Source organism: Ictalurus punctatus, chromosome 4 (genome assembly GCF_001660625.3).
Source record: "Ictalurus punctatus breed USDA103 chromosome 4, Coco_2.0, whole genome shotgun sequence".
Lineage (NCBI taxonomy): Eukaryota > Metazoa > Chordata > Actinopteri > Siluriformes > Ictaluridae > Ictalurus > Ictalurus punctatus.
Window position 1 is genome coordinate 35238595 of NC_071284.1, and position 15687 is coordinate 35254281.

At 36.5% G+C, this 15687-nt stretch overlaps 1 protein-coding gene across 14 annotated transcripts in view; it reads right to left on the reverse strand.

Moving 5' to 3' along the window:
* The window catches only part of LOC108264148 (uncharacterized), a 332110-nt gene that overhangs the window by 298298 nt on the left and 18125 nt on the right, over positions 1 to 15687 (reverse strand). For 7 of the 14 annotated variants that reach the window (XM_053678258.1, XM_053678253.1, XM_053678250.1 and 4 more), the window contains exons 9-27: positions 14685 to 14877; positions 12707 to 14477; positions 12135 to 12308; positions 11509 to 11685; positions 9622 to 9795; positions 9341 to 9514; positions 9029 to 9196; positions 8605 to 8778; positions 7891 to 8064; positions 5475 to 5642; positions 5015 to 5188; positions 4379 to 4552; positions 4098 to 4265; positions 3767 to 3940; positions 3091 to 3264; positions 2594 to 2761; positions 1365 to 1538; positions 1084 to 1257; positions 84 to 257 (exon numbers count right to left, since the gene is read on the reverse strand). In XM_053678258.1, the coding sequence (XP_053534233.1) occupies positions 84 to 257; positions 1084 to 1257; positions 1365 to 1538; positions 2594 to 2761; positions 3091 to 3264; positions 3767 to 3940; positions 4098 to 4265; positions 4379 to 4552; positions 5015 to 5188; positions 5475 to 5642; positions 7891 to 8064; positions 8605 to 8778; positions 9029 to 9196; positions 9341 to 9514; positions 9622 to 9795; positions 11509 to 11685; positions 12135 to 12308; positions 12707 to 14477; positions 14685 to 14877 (4901 nt within the window). The remainder of the gene's footprint in view (positions 1 to 83; positions 258 to 1083; positions 1258 to 1364; positions 1539 to 2593; positions 2762 to 3090; positions 3265 to 3766; positions 3941 to 4097; positions 4266 to 4378; positions 4553 to 5014; positions 5189 to 5474; positions 5643 to 7890; positions 8065 to 8604; positions 8779 to 9028; positions 9197 to 9340; positions 9515 to 9621; positions 9796 to 11508; positions 11686 to 12134; positions 12309 to 12706; positions 14478 to 14684; positions 14878 to 15687) is intronic. The other 7 variants (XM_053678251.1, XM_053678249.1, XM_053678254.1 and 4 more) reach the window with 7 other exon arrangements.

A 15687-nucleotide genomic window follows, 5' to 3' on the forward strand; every position in this document is an offset into this window, starting at 1 on the left:
ATAATAATAAATTAATTAATTAATTATCCACCATTCTATTTTTTCAAATTTTTTATATATTTCAGAAGTAAAAAATAATTTACTTCAGTTTCTCCAGAGTGCAGTTTGGGTTCTGCAGTAGATCCGAGAGCTCCTTCACTCCTGTGTTTCCAATTGTGTTCTCACTCAGGTCCAGCTCCTTGAGGAGTGAGGGGTTTGTTCTCAGAGCTGATACAACAGCAGTACAATCTTCCTCAGTGAGACTGCACTTACACAACCTGCAGAGAGAGAGACAGAGAGAGAGAGAGAGAGGGGGGGGGGGGGGGGGAGAGTGAGAGAGAGAGAGTGAGAGAGAGAGAGAGAGAGAGAGAGAGAGAGGGAGAGAGAGAGAGAGAGAGAGAGAGAGAGAGAGAGAGAGAGGGTGAGAGAGAGAGAGGGAGAGAGAGAGAGAGAGAGAGAGAGAGAGAGAGAGCGAGAGAGATGGAGAGAGAGAGCGAGAGAGAGAGAGAGAGAGAGAGGGAGAGACTTAGCAGATTACTTTGTCTAATTTCATTGTGCTTTTCGTTCCTCTACTTAATTTACTTGAATATACTAAAAGAGTGTTAAGCTTCCTATCCAGCTCTTCTTCTGTATCTGTCTCTGCTTGTAGCTTTGATCAGGTTTAGATATCGTATGACTATAAACCTCGCTGTTGGCCTTGTGGCTTTAAGAATTCTTGCCGGTGGTAACTGCAGTTCTTGCTGTAGTCATATAATCAGTTATAATATATATTGTGTATATAATATATTGTATATTACTGTGTTACTGGAACTTCTTCAGCCTGTAGGATTTTATCATCTGCAGATTAACTGATAGTTTGTGACGTGTTTATAACATTTCTAGAAGGTTTTCCGTTACTTTTTGTAGCTGCATCTGGTGTTTGCAGGTGATTAAATAGAATTTACTGTATTAATAATAATAATAATAATAATAATAATACATAAATTTGGTCATTTCAAACAGTAACACTATACATATACTGTCAGAATGTCTTCTTAAAGTCTCCTTAAAGACCTCTGCTCTTCTTTCGGACACTATTAGTTTCATTTTAAGTGATGACATTACCCCAGTTTCAGCAGTTTGAATTGTTGATTCTTCAGCACACCACAGAGCTCCTTCATTCCTGATCCTCTCAGTGTATTCCCACTCAGCTCCAGCTGTCTCAGGTGTGAGGGGTTTAAACTCAGCGCTGATGCCAGAGCAGCACAACCTTCATTTCTCATCCTGACGTTATTTACCCTGTTTACACAAAGACAACAAGTAAGAGAAGCATTTTATCTATTTTATATCCATTTTATCTATTATTTTAAATGTAAAATGTAAGGGAATAACTGATGAAAACTAACTTGAGTATCTCAGGTCTGCAGTGTGAATCCTGCAGTAGAGCAGAGAGCTGCTTCACCTCAGAGTCTCCGTTTATTTTCTCACTCACATCGAGTTCTCTCTGCAGCAAGGGGTTCTTATTCAGAACTCTATAAAGTAACTCATAGCCTTCCTGTGCAGCACGACTTTTCAACAACCTGCAGAGAAAAAACAAGAATATTTTTAGTGTAAACTCACTTTAAATCAGGACATGCATGCATGATCAGGTATGGGGACGTTACAACCTTTACAACGTTACAGCTGAAAAGATATGGTGTGTTTGAAAACCAATCACTGGTTAACTAAAATCACATGTACATGCTCCTATTTGTTGAGTTTATAGTTTATGGTTCAAATTGTTGTTGAAATGAGATTTATTTTGAGTCTTCCAATCAGAAGTAATTCTCACCAGACCCTTGATGCTACCAATAAAATAAAATACATAAAGAAGTCTTATAGAAATTTCACATTGCTGACTGCTACAGACCGTGACTTCTTTTGCATGAAACATGGTTCATCAATCACTGAATTACACTTTATTTTAATGTCTGTATGCAGGTAAGTATAATATTGCTGTACTGCATAGTGGTGCACAAATTTACTGTTAACCTGCTATTAATTCCATTTCTGCCAACTAAAATATAGCAGCAGACCGGTCTGGCTCATTCCAAACACTGGGTTTCTTAAAACTGACCAACAGTTTCGTCATTTTTACTGACAAGGTGGAAACACCACACTTTAAAATTTAGAGTTAGAGTTCTTTTATAATTCACTTTTAGCATACAAACAAATGAAACTGAAGCTTAGTTCATTTACATGCATTATTACACCGCAAGTATAAATGCTGATAAAAGGCAGATGAGATGCAGCAAAAAACTGTAATGGAAATGTAACAAAACTGACTTTTATTACATACTAATATTAATATTACTAATACTACATCATGACTTTAAGATTCCTAATTATTTTATGGTACCGCACAATCATTTTGAAAAGCTTATTGAATATGTTATAAAGTTTGTTCATGTTTTAAGCACAGAAACCTTCAGTATACCAGAGCCATTTAAATATTACATCCATCACTGTAGTCAATAACAGATTATTAATAAACGAGGATGTCCAACATGACAATGAGATATAACATAAGTTGTCGAGCCCGATATGTATATTATAAATGATGTATATTAGAAATGAATTGATAATAGCTGTTCACCTCAGTGTCTCCAGTGTACAGTGTGGATCCTGTAGTACATCAGTGAGCAGCTTCACTCCTGATGCTCCAGGGTCGTTCCCTCTGAGATCCAGCTCTATCAGGTGTGATGATTTCAGAGCTTCAGCCAGAGCAGCGTATCCTTCCTCTGTTATATTATTGTCAGTTACACTAGGGGGGGATAAAAAAATTATTTTACTGTCCACTTTATCCCAAATATTGTACAAAATAAATACATATGATTTTAGACATTAAAGATGTGTGATGTTGTTTAAAAATTGTGAATTTTATCTATTTTTACTGTTTATATATTAACCCTAGATTGTCACTGAATGGAGCATGTATGAATTCCTTGGTTGCAATTAAAAAATCGTTATTATAATAATTCAGTGTTTGACTGAGTGCTACTTCAAAAACATGAAAATAAAATAAAAATAGTATTTAAGGATAAAAGCATTTCATGACACTTTCACGTGTTTTAAGAAATTACAATGACATACTTGAGTTTTTGTAGAACACAGAGTGAATTCTGTAGTAGATTAGAGATCTGCTTCATTCCCGAGTCTCCTGCCTTATTCTCGCTCAGATCCAGCTCCAAGAGATGTGAGGGGTTTTCTTCCAGAGCTGTAGCCAAAGCAGCACAGCCTTCAGCTTCTACACTGCAGTTACACAGTCTGCAGAGGGAAAGAAGGAAATACAATGAACAGATTTCATCTCATTTGGTAAATAATGTAATATTTCAATTCATTTCTTTAACAGTTATCTTATAATTACATCAATATGACATTTACTTTGGAATATAATGTTTACATTTTGCATACACACTTAAACACCTTTTAGTTAAATATAAATCTAATAATAATTTTTTTTATCAAACCCTGCTGTTTAATCATATTGTGTTCTAGTTTAGTCAGTTTTTCCTGATCTCTTTACCAGACTTGAACGTGGAGAATATGGAAAATCAGAAATGTATTAACAGCATTAAAGTCTGCAGAACACGTCCTTATTTTTATTACACGTAATTCTGCAGTCATTTAAACTGGTATATTAAAAATTTACAAATAAAATTACTAATAATTATTAATAAAAATGTATTAATAATTTACGCTTCACTGTGGCTATTCAATAAATTTAGAATTATTGAAGGATTAGACGTCATTTCAGATGTTACTGCACCTGATTATTGTGAGTCGAGACTGTGGAGTCTTCAGTCCAGCAGAAAGCTGAGTGACTCCTGAATCCTGCAGACTGTTGTTGCTCAGGTCCAGCTCTCTCAGCTGGGAATACTCAGAGCTGAGAACTTCCGCAAGAGCTGAACAACTTCCAGCAGATATGAGACATGTTTTGAGCCTAAACATGAAATTAGAGGAAGGAAGGCCAACAATAAATTTACAAATTCAGCACAGTAAACGCTATATACCTAAATATACTATATACCAAAAGTCACCCATATTTTACTTTTTTTAAATCTGACCTGAATAAATATTCATAACAGAACTGAAGTTACCTCAGAATCTCCAGTTTACACTGAGGACTCTTCAGTCCAGCAGAAAGCCGAGTGACTCCTGAATCCTGCAGACTGTTGTTGCTCAGGTCCAGCTCTCTCAGCTGGGAATACTTTAGAACTTCAGCTAGAGCTGAACAGCTTTCCTCCAATAAACCACACATGCTAAGCCTAAATATAAAATTAGGAAGGAAGACATGATTTTAGTATTTAAGAACTTTAATCACAAGCATTTACTGACTTATTGATTTAAATCTTCATCACTACATGAGAACTGAACTTACGTCAGAATCTCCAGTTTACACTGAGGACTCTTCAGTCCAGCAGAAAGCCGAGTGACTCCTGAATCCTGCAGACTGTTGTTGCTCAGGTCCAGCTCTCTCACACTACAGGACTTTAAGTTGAGAACGCTGGCTAAAGCTGAACAGCTCTCCTCAGTCAGGTTACATTTATTCAGCCTAAATATGAGATATTGTGTTAGCAGAGCTACACACTCCATCTTCATTCTGCACGTCATTTTATTATCATGTGCACCAAAGTACGTATTCTGGGTTCATCTGGGGCATTAGTGGTCTTTAGTGGTCATTTCTAACAAATTCAATTCATTTATTCGTCTTTTAATGTGTCTTGTCTGTTATGTCTTAGTAGTTAAATCTTGTTTTAAGATTTAATTGAAAATGTCAAACATGTTGATCATTTCTATTCTTCTGTTACTTTCTAGTTTCAGTAGCGTAACACATTCCAGTGATGTAACAGGACCCAGGTGTTTCTATAATGTTGTTTCATCAATTATAGAAAACAAAAAAAGTAATTAAAAATACATTAAAAATCAATTTGTGCATACTTAACAGCAGGTCACAGTAGAAAACATTTTATTAATAAAACTCTGCGGATAGCAATGCATGAAAGAAAATACTTACCTAATTTTCTGAAATTTACAATGTGAGTCTTCCAGTAGAGCCGAGAGCTTCTCCACTCCCGAATCTCCTGTTTCCATCATGCTCAGATCCAGCTCTTTCTGGAGTAAAGAATTTTTACCTAAAACAGAATCTAGCCAGGTACAGGCCTCTTGTGCAGCAGGACTTTTCAACAAACTGCAAAAAGTAAAATAAATAAATAAATAAATAAATAAATCGTACTTGATGTTTCCAGAATAAGAGACCCATATTAACAAGAACAGTACGGCTTCTTCTGGTTCTCTCATGATAACTTCTCTTTAAAATTAAATGAAATTGTTATTGTATGAAATACACTGGAGAAAAAAATTAGAACGAGTCTAATAAACTGTAAATTGCAGTGAAATACTCTATCAAAGTTCTTTGCACAGTATTCATTTACGTTTCATAGTTATATTATTGTCCTTGTTCATAGAAGAATCACCTCAGTGTCTTCAGTGTACAGTGTGGATCCTGTAGTGCATCAGTGAGCAGCTTCACTCCTGATGCTCCAGGGTCGTTCCCTCTGAGATCCAGCTCTATCAGGTGTGATGATTTCAGAGCTTCAGCCAGAGCAGCGTATCCTTCCTCTGTTATACTGCAGTCTGAAAGTCTGTGCAAAATATTATCATAGAGGATATAGAATAAAATGGATGAACATCTAAAGAAGCAATATAAAATTAAGAAGCTCTCTGGCACACTGAGAAACACGACACTTCTAATTATAATATTGTATTAAAACCAATTAATTGATAATGTTTTTATTTATATACTGAAGATAAGATGGTCAAAATTAAGCATTTGGCATAATGCACATTAATGAAACAATATGCAGTGAGAAAGGATAAACATTACTTTCTTTAACTGATATCTAAATGAGAATTACAACAAAAGAATGACAAAATAATTCAATCATCAACAGGATAAAAGACCCGAGAACTACAGCACTGTACAGATCTCATAGGCACATTTAAAGAAATGCTGACAAGAAATAAGGAAAGATGCTTTAAATTGTGAAATTTCTGAGCAAAGAATTGACTTTTACCTTCTAATATTTACGTGCATGTTGAAGAAGCTGCCACAGCTTTTCTGCAGATTTTACATTTTTTACTTAGTAGGCTTGTGCAATATAATGATATCATATTATCATCTCTCCATGATATTAAATTGCCACAGTATTCTGTCAGGTTTATTGCTGATTATATAATATTACCAGACTTGCCAAACATTCTACACTTTGCACTGGAGCTCCTGTGAGGGTGTGTAATCCACACACACACACACACACACACACACACACACACATATTTTTCTGTAGAACAATGAGGAATAAACGCCACCACTCAGCCTTCAACTCTGGGATGTTGGTTGGTTTCCTCACATAAACTGCTTGCGTCAGAATCTTCTATAACATTTCTATTGGATCAAGGTCAGTAATTTGACTCTGCCATTCCAAAACTTTAACTTTATTCTTCTTTAACCGCTCTTTGGTAGAATGACTTGTGTGTTTAGGATCATTGTCTTGCTGCATGACCCACTTTCTCTTCAGATTCAGTTCATGGACAGATGTCCTGATATTTTCCTTTAGAAATCACTGGTATCATTCCGAATTCATTGCTTCATCAGTGATGGCAAGTCTTCCTGGCCCAGATGCACCAAAACAGGTCCAAACCATGACACTACCACCACCATGTTTCACAGATGAGAGAAGGTTCTTATGTTGGAATGCAGTGTTTTCCTTTCTCCAAACATAATGCTTCTCATTTAAACAAAAAAAGTTCTATTTTGGACTCAACCGTCCACAATACATTTTTCCAAGAGCATTTTGTCTTGTCCATGTGATCCTTAACAAACTGCAGATGGGAAGCAATGTTCTTTTAGGAGATCAGTGGCTTTCTCCTTGTAACCTTGCCATGCACACCATTGTTGTTCAGTGTTCTCCTGATGGTGGACTCATGAACATTAAGATTAGTCAATGAGAGAGAGGCCTTTAGTTGCTTAGAAGTTACCCTGGGTTCCTTTGGGACCTCGTGGACTAATACACGTCTTGCTCTTGAAGTGATCTTTGTTGGTCTCCACTCCTGGGGAATGATTGGTGGAGTCCAAACATTTTTAGACATGGTTTTGTGACCTTTTCCAGCCTTTTTCTGAGGTCCTCAGAAATCTCCTTTGTTTGTGCCATGAAACACTTCCACAAACACATGTTGTGAAGATCAGACTCTGATAGATCCCCGTTCTTTAAATAAAACAGGACGCTCACTCACTCACACCCGATTGTCATCCCATTGATTGAAAACATCTGACTCTAATTTCACCTTCAAATGAACTGCTAATCCTAGAGGTTCACATACTTTTGCCACACGTAGATATGTACTATTGGATAATTTCCCTCAATAAATAAACGAACAAGTTTAATATTTTTGTCTCATTTGTTTAATTGGGTTCTCTTTATCTACTTTTAGGACTGGTGTGAAAATCTGATGATGTTTAAGCTCTTATTTATGAAGATATATAGAAAATTCTAAAGGGTTCACAAACTTTCAAGCACCACTGTAAATCAGAATCATATTCAGAATGTTCAGTAGTATGTTTTTTTAATCCGTTTTGAAAAACACATTTAAAGTTAAAGTAAAAAATCTGATTTTTTTGCATTTCATTTAGAAAAGGAGCATGATGTACAGATGTGTCTGATATGTTAAGCTCTAAATTGGAAAATAAGAACAACTAATTATGCTTAAGCTTCAAAAGCAGAAAAAATAACCTAATATGTAATATCCACACACTGTAATCATCACTGATAGGCTTTTATATTATTTTTATAAGTAGTAGTACTATTGCACTCCTTATAGAAATGACTGTACCTTAATATCTTCAGAACACAGCTTTGATTCTTCAGTCCTTCAGATAATTGCTGGACGCCTGAATTCTGTAGGTTGTTGTTACTCAAGTCCAATTCAGTTAGAAAACAGGGGGGTGAACTGAGAACTTCAGCCAGAGATTGACAGCTTTCCATCATTAGTCCACATTCTGTAAGTCTAAGGAGAAAAAGGTCCAACGCTTTTCCAATGAGTATATGCATACAACATAATAAAAGTTCAGATAATAAAAGTAAAAAAATGTCATTCATAATTTATATTTCTGATGTAAACACTGCCAAAACTATGAGTTGTGTTAATGAAATATTCATAAATTTTTAATGTCCTCAATTGTATATGAACCCCATTTTTATAGCCATGTTGTGTGTGTGTGTGTGTGTGTGTGTGTGTGTGTGTGTGTATATATATATATATATATATATATATATATATATGTGTGTGTGTGTGTGTGTGTGTGTGTGTGTGTGTGTGTGTGTGTGTGTGTGTGTGTGTGCTTCAATGTGGTTTGAATTGATTTAATAATGGGGATCTTGCTGTGTAGAGATCCGAGAGGCGTAATTTTCGCATATCCAATCCATCCCTTGGCATGTTTTTGGGAGGTAGAAGGAAACTAAATTGCAGTGTAAACCTTACTTAGTACATTTAAATAAACTGCAGTGTTATAATTCTGAAAATAATAATAACAATAATAGTACACACGTAAGTTTCTCAGGTCTGCAGTGTGGATCCTTCAGTAGAACAGAGACCCGCTTCACTCTTGAGTCTCCTTTTATTTTTCCACTCAGATCCAGTTCTCTCTGCAGTAAGGGGGTTGTACCTAAAACTTCAGTCAGATATTTACAGGCTTTCTCTGCTTCAGGACTTTTCAACAGTCTGTGAAGGGATAAAAAGTTTACACTATTATCAATATTATTATTTAAGTATAACTATAGCATTCTGGACTATTCATACTTTTTGTAATCTTTATCTTTGAAAAGTCTTTTAAATAAAATCTTATAGAATCTGTTTGTTAGAATAACAAATTATTAGGACCTTAATAAAAACAACCCAATGGTTTGGTTGTTTCTTTTAAACATTTCAACATTTCCCTTTTAAACATTTCTGTTATGTATAATTTGCTCACCTCAGTGTCTTCAGTGTACAGTGTGGATCCTGTAGTACATCAGTGAGCAGCTTCACTCCTGATGCTCCAGGGTCGTTCCCTCTGAGATCCAGCTCTATCAGGTGTGATGATTTCAGAGCTTCAGCCAGATCTCTGTATCCCTCCTGTGTTATACTGCAGTCTGAAAGTCTAAATAGAGAACATTTGAAGGCATTATTATAATAATCTGATGTAAGTAGTATATGTTCTAGATGTAAGCTTTTGTTTGTGGTTTACATGTAAAAAATCATGAGTTCTTATATAAAGTTTTAAACAGCAGAACCAGATCCTCACCTCAGTATCTGCAGGTTACAGGGCTGATGTTTCAGTAGTGCACAAAGCTCCTGCACTCCAGAGTTTCTAAGTTTATTTTCACTCAGATCCATCTCTTTTATGTGTACAGGATTTAATTGAAAAGATGAAGTCAAAGAAGAACAGCCTTTTTCTGTAATACCACAGTTCTTTAGCCTAATGATAGAGGGCAAATTAATTTTAGTTTAAGCATAATAAGCATAGCTGCAAGCAGCAATTTAAATAAATAAATAAATAAATAAAAATAACGTTGTAATACACACATGAGTCTCTCAGGTCTGCAGTGTGAATCCTCCAGTAGAACAGAGAGCTGCTTCACTCCTGAATCTCCTTTTATTTTTCCACTCAGATCCAGTTCTCTCTGCAGTAAGGGGTTTTTACCCAGAACCTCATTCAGAAAATCACAGGCCTTCTCTGCATCAGCACTTTTCAGCAGCCTGCAGTGAGGGAACAAAGACAGACTGCATTATTCACAACCTCATACTTTATTTTATGTTCAATTGTATTTGGTTTGTGTTTAATTAGAGCAGGGGTGCTCACACTTCTACGACAAGGGATCGACTTTTTCATATTATTATTATTATGGTACAGTCCACCATGCACATCAACTCTAAATTTGGACTTGATTTTTATTTGAGAAATTATATTGAGAGATTTGTTTTTAGGGGCCAAGCATCGCAGGTGTGAGGCACCTATTATGTCCGTTAGTTTTCTTATTATTCTTATTCTTATTCTTCGTCTTTGTTCTCTATTGAGTCCATTTCAGCCCATAGAACTGCTTGCGGAAAAGTTATTAAATTTGGCACACAGATAGAGGACAACATTAACCATAATTTTTATGAAAAACCTATTTTTTCAAACTCATCATAGACGGTTCATCTGATTTTCACCAAAATTGGCTGAGATCATTTTGAGACCATGCTGGCAAAAAGTTACTAAAAGCTCATCGATACACCAAACCATCCTTGAAAAACGTGGGAATTAATTTGATGTAGAACAGGTAAAAATGAACGTGAGGCTATATCTCCACAACACTTTAGTGTATTGAGACTAATTTTGGTATACTTCATCACATGCATGACCTGATGATACTTGAACAGTTTCAGGACAGCATCACCTACTAGTCAGGAGATATGAAAAATGGTTATTTTTTTACTTATAACTTGCAAATAGTTTAACAAAAAATCACAAGATTGGTCTCTTTAGATTTAGTGCAGCATACTGAGAACGATATCCAATTTTCCCGCGTCAGCCATTTTGGGCGTCAGCCATTATGAATTTTGTCATAAAATGCTATTTTTTATGAAGACATTACCATATCATTACAAAAATCTGCTGGATACCTTGAAGGAACTTAAAAGGTTCAAAGGTTTTGGGACAGAGGCACATTCTGGTCAGAAGATATAATGAAAATGTCAAAACTGCTAATAACGTTTGCCTGCTTTTGCCTGTTGTCGTGACATTAGTCTTCATAGATTCCGAGAACAATGATGCCAAATATGCCACGGGCAACCAAACTTGCTGGCCGCCCTTTTGAACTACTTTGAAAACTTACTTTTTTAAAATCCTTCTAGACCGTTGCTCCGATTTTCACTGGCTCAGAACATTGTGAGGCCATGCTGGCAAAAAATTATTAAACGATTTTCGATAGACCAAATCGCTTTTGAATAATGCACAAACAAATTAATTGGCAAGGAAGTCAAAAAGGATGTGAAGCTATATCTCCGTAATGCATTAGCGTAATGCATTAGCGTAAAATTCTAGTACAATTTTTAAAAATACTAATACCTTGCGTCATGCCAAGATCAATGATAACAATTATGTCATGAAACTTGCTGTCTGCCATTTTTAAATGTTTAAAAACCTACTTTTTTAACTCCTAACTGTCTGACTTTCGCAGAAAAAAACTTAGCAAATTCACCTTTTTTTGTCAGATCATTCTCAAATAACAGTAAAACAATTTGACTATGAACGCACCGAATTACATTGTATAATTTCTCCAACTCTGTTTTTTGACCTATTAAGAAAATCGACCAGTTTTTGTCTTGTGAACGACTGGTTGATTGTGTTCAACGTAATGAGCACCCCTGTGTTAGAGTATTACAATGGATTTTGTATTGAAGTAATAAACCCCAGTACATATTGCTTACCTCAATGTGCTCAGTTTACAGTTTTGATCCTGTAGTACATCAGTGAGCAGCTTCACTCCTGATGTTCCAGGGTCGTTCCCTCTGAGATCCAGCTCTATCAAGTTTGATGAAAGGTTTGATTTCAGAGCTTCAGCCAGAGCAGCGTATCCTTCCTCTGTTATATTACAATCTGAAAGTCTAAGAGGACAAAAGCCTTTTGTTATTTAATCATGAAGGAGATCACACCATGAAATCTAACCTTATCTTTTTGATAGGATTCATACCAATGTGATTCGCAATTATGCACATCACAAAAAACATTTACACAAAATTTGTTTAGGGTTTTTGTTTTTAGTATAATTACATATATTTATGACTATTTTTTCATTCAGTTCTTTCATTGTTTGACATTTACAGAATCATTAAGATATTAAGACATAATTTTTATAAACTTTGTTATTTCAGTGTGTATTTGGTCAGAATTAAAGTGAAAATACAGTGGGTTCTGTCATTGGGACATTTAATGTTCAAACATGTCTTAAACCTTAAATTTGTTTTCCAAACACATCATTCAGTGTTCACTTGTGGTATAAAAGGGATAAGCAACATTTCTGCTGAAGTCTACTCAACAGGAGAGATGAACTGACCTCAGTTTCTCCAGCTTACAGTTTGGACTCTTCAGTCCAGCACAAAGCAGCTTCACTCCTGAGTCCTCCAGAGTATTACTGCTCAGATCCACCTCAGTCAGCTTGGAGGATTCTGAGCTGAGAACTGTGTGTAAAGCCGAGCAGCTTCTCTCTGTCAGGTTACACTCGCTGAGCCTGAAAGTATAATTTGACAGTGAATAAAAAGCATGCGTCCTTACTTGCATCACCAACTACCCAAGTACAAGCTTTTCACACATTATATCAGTTAAAAAGGAGACTCCATATTACGCCCGTGGTTTTAGAATGAATTGTTCAACAAACACACATGGAAGCATCTGATATTCTGATGTCCAAATAATTTTGTACTATACAACGAAACATTCATTTGACTGAAATTTGAAGACAGCAGGAACAAGAATGACTCATCAATTCAACATGTTATGTTGATGTCAAGTTATAAGTCAAGTTCATAGTGTTTATGCCAACTGATTATTGTTTCCTGTCATCAGTGTACCTATGGCCAAGCTTTATGAGGACACAATAAGCTGAATGGAAAAACAGGTTTTACTTACAGAGCTGTTGTGGCTTCCCGGACGACTGGTAGCAGTCTCTTAAAGCATTCATCTGACTTTATGAACTTCTGTAGCTCAAACACTTCCAGATCCTCCTCTGATGTCAGCAACACAAAGACCAGAGCAGACCACCGAGCAGGTGAGAGATCAGCTTCAGAGAGACGTCCTGAGCTCATGTAGCTTTGGATCTCTTTCACTAGTGAATCATCATTTAACTCCTTCAGACAGTAGAACAGATTGATTGATCTCTCAGGAGATGGATTTTCTTCAAGTTTGGTCTTGATGTGATCAACTATGTCCTTCTGACAATCAGAGCTGCTTCCTCTGTGTGTCAGCAGACCTCGAATGAGCTTCTGATTAGACTCCACTGAGAGGCCCAGAAGGAAGCGGAGGAAAAGATCCAAGTGTCCTTTGTCACTCTCCAAAGCTTTGTCCACTGTAATCTTGAGCAAATCGATTTCTTTTGTTTCTTTACTCTCTTCTGGTTGCTCAAAAACATTCTTGTTTTCATTTCGGTGACTTACGTATGTAAATAAAGCAGCAATGAACTCCTGAATGCTGAGATGCACAAAGCTGAAAACCGTGCCTAGAAATCTGCTCGTTTCCTGAGTGCACACTCCTGAGTACACCTTTATGTTATTGGGGTCAATTCCACAGTCGTTTAGATCTTGTTCATAGAATATCAAGTTGTTTTTTTCCAGGTGACTAAAGGCAAGCTTTCCCAGTGAAAGAATTCCCTCTTTATCCCACGGAATATCTGAGACACACTTTCTATTGTATTTCTTGTCCCCCTGTACAGTCTGAAAGATCAGAAAGCATGTGTACATCTCCGTCAGAGTCTGTGGAATGTCTTCACTGTCTGTTCCTCCCAAAATCCCCTCAAGTACGGTAGCTGAAATCCAGCAGAAGACTGGAATATGACACATGATGAAGAGGCTTCTTGATCCTTTAATATGATCGATGATTCTGTTGGCCAGACTCTCATCGCTGATTTTCTTTCTGAAGTATTCCACTTTTTGTACATCATTGAAGCCACGCACCTCTGTGATCCGGTCCACATGTTCAGCAGGGATCTTACCAGCTGCTGCTGGTCGAGTGGTTATCCAGATCAGAGCAGACGGAAGCAGGTTTCCTTCAATGAGGTTTGTCACTATAGTGTCCAGTGAAGCTCCCATTGATGCATCAGTCAACTTCACATTTTCAAGGAAAGTCAGAGGAAGTCGACACTCATCCAGGCCATCAAAGATGAACATGACTTTATACCTATCTGTGAATCTCAGTCCTTTTGCTTCTGGGAAAAAATGATAGATGATTTCCCTCAAACTGCGCTCTTTCTTCTCCTTCAGGTTCAGCTCTCTGAAAGGCAGTGGAAATATGAACTTGATGTCCTGATATTCTTTCCCTTCAGCCCAGTCTAGAACAAACTTCTGCACACAGATGGATTTTCCGATGCCAGCGACCCCCTGCGTCACCACAGTCCTGATGCGTTTGTCTTCTTCAGATAACGGTTCGAACATGTTCTTACATTCAATTTGTTCCTCTTGCTCCATCTGATTTTTCTCATTTTTCACACTCGTTTTTTGCTTTTCGATTTGTCTCACCTCATGTTCTTCTTTTATTTGTCCACTTCCACCAGCTGTGATGTACAGATCTGTGTAGATCTTGTTAAGAATGTTGGACTCTCCTTGCTTTGCAATTCCTTCACATACACGATTATACTTCTTACACAGGTTTGATTTGAGTGCACGCTGCTGGATTCCTATTAGCGCATCTAATTATATAATTATAAAACACAAGAAAGACAAATACATTAATTAAATAAATAACTATGTTCTGAAATATTACAGACACTACATTACTACATTTAGTCATACTGTTAAAAAAGTAGAGAAATTAGGGATAGTATTATGAAGGGTTACATATTTTCCCCTCTTAAGAAAGTTCAGGGGCTGTTTGCTACTGTCTAGTGATCTCTTACCTTGGAGTGCATCAGCAAGGTCACCGTGATCCATCATCTTCAAAAAGTATAACGCCATATCAAGAGTTGCTTCTTTAATACTCCACAGATCATCCCTCACATCTCCATAATATTTTGTGTTTTCTTTTCTCAGAAATTTCTTAAACATCTCAAGCTCATGTTTTATAAATACAGTCATTTTATTTTCGAGATCCTTCACAAAACACAGAGAAAATAAAATTAAGAACTATTTTATAATAAACATAATAAAATTTAATTTGATTCTTCATGACTGAAAACACTTCTAAACATAGCAGGCAGGTACATAAAGATTAGACAGAGATGTAAGCAGCGATGTAAAATCTCATATTGATAACAATTAAAAGCATTAACAATTGAGCAAGCCCTTCTTTACTAAATGGTGAATGTAGACCTTAAGTCCAAAACAAAAGCCTTGATTCACTCTCTGTGCACTATCAGGTGTGGTTTATTTCAGAAGTCTCTAGATTATCCTATATGTCTCACAGTTTTAGGTGTACCGGTGCTTCTATGTCTTCATTCATGCAGGCTATTCTATGATATGCCTTAATGGATAAATTAGACATGCTTTGATTCTATGATATGCCACAATGGATAAATTAGACACATCTCCTCATGTGTTTCTAATTCACTGTTCCAGATTGCCAGAGACGGCCAGTACATGGTGGTAGGAGTTTCTTGAATTACATTGAAAATCTCATATGATTCAGTCACACGTGATCTTGTCTGATGGCGTGTCGGAAGCTATATCAGTTTCCGCCTATGTCATGGTCTGTCTCGCAGTCTGTCATTCTCACTTAGAGATCTTGCTCGAGCGTGCACAGTTTTTGGGTTAGCATTTGCTCCTTGCTATAGCTGTGCCTCAAGACAGCTACAAACATATTGGATTTTCTTTTCGTCATTGGATTATATTGAATTCGTTGGATCACTCATCGGACCCACTGGTTATCCAGGATTTTCATAAACACCATTTCCCATCAGTGGA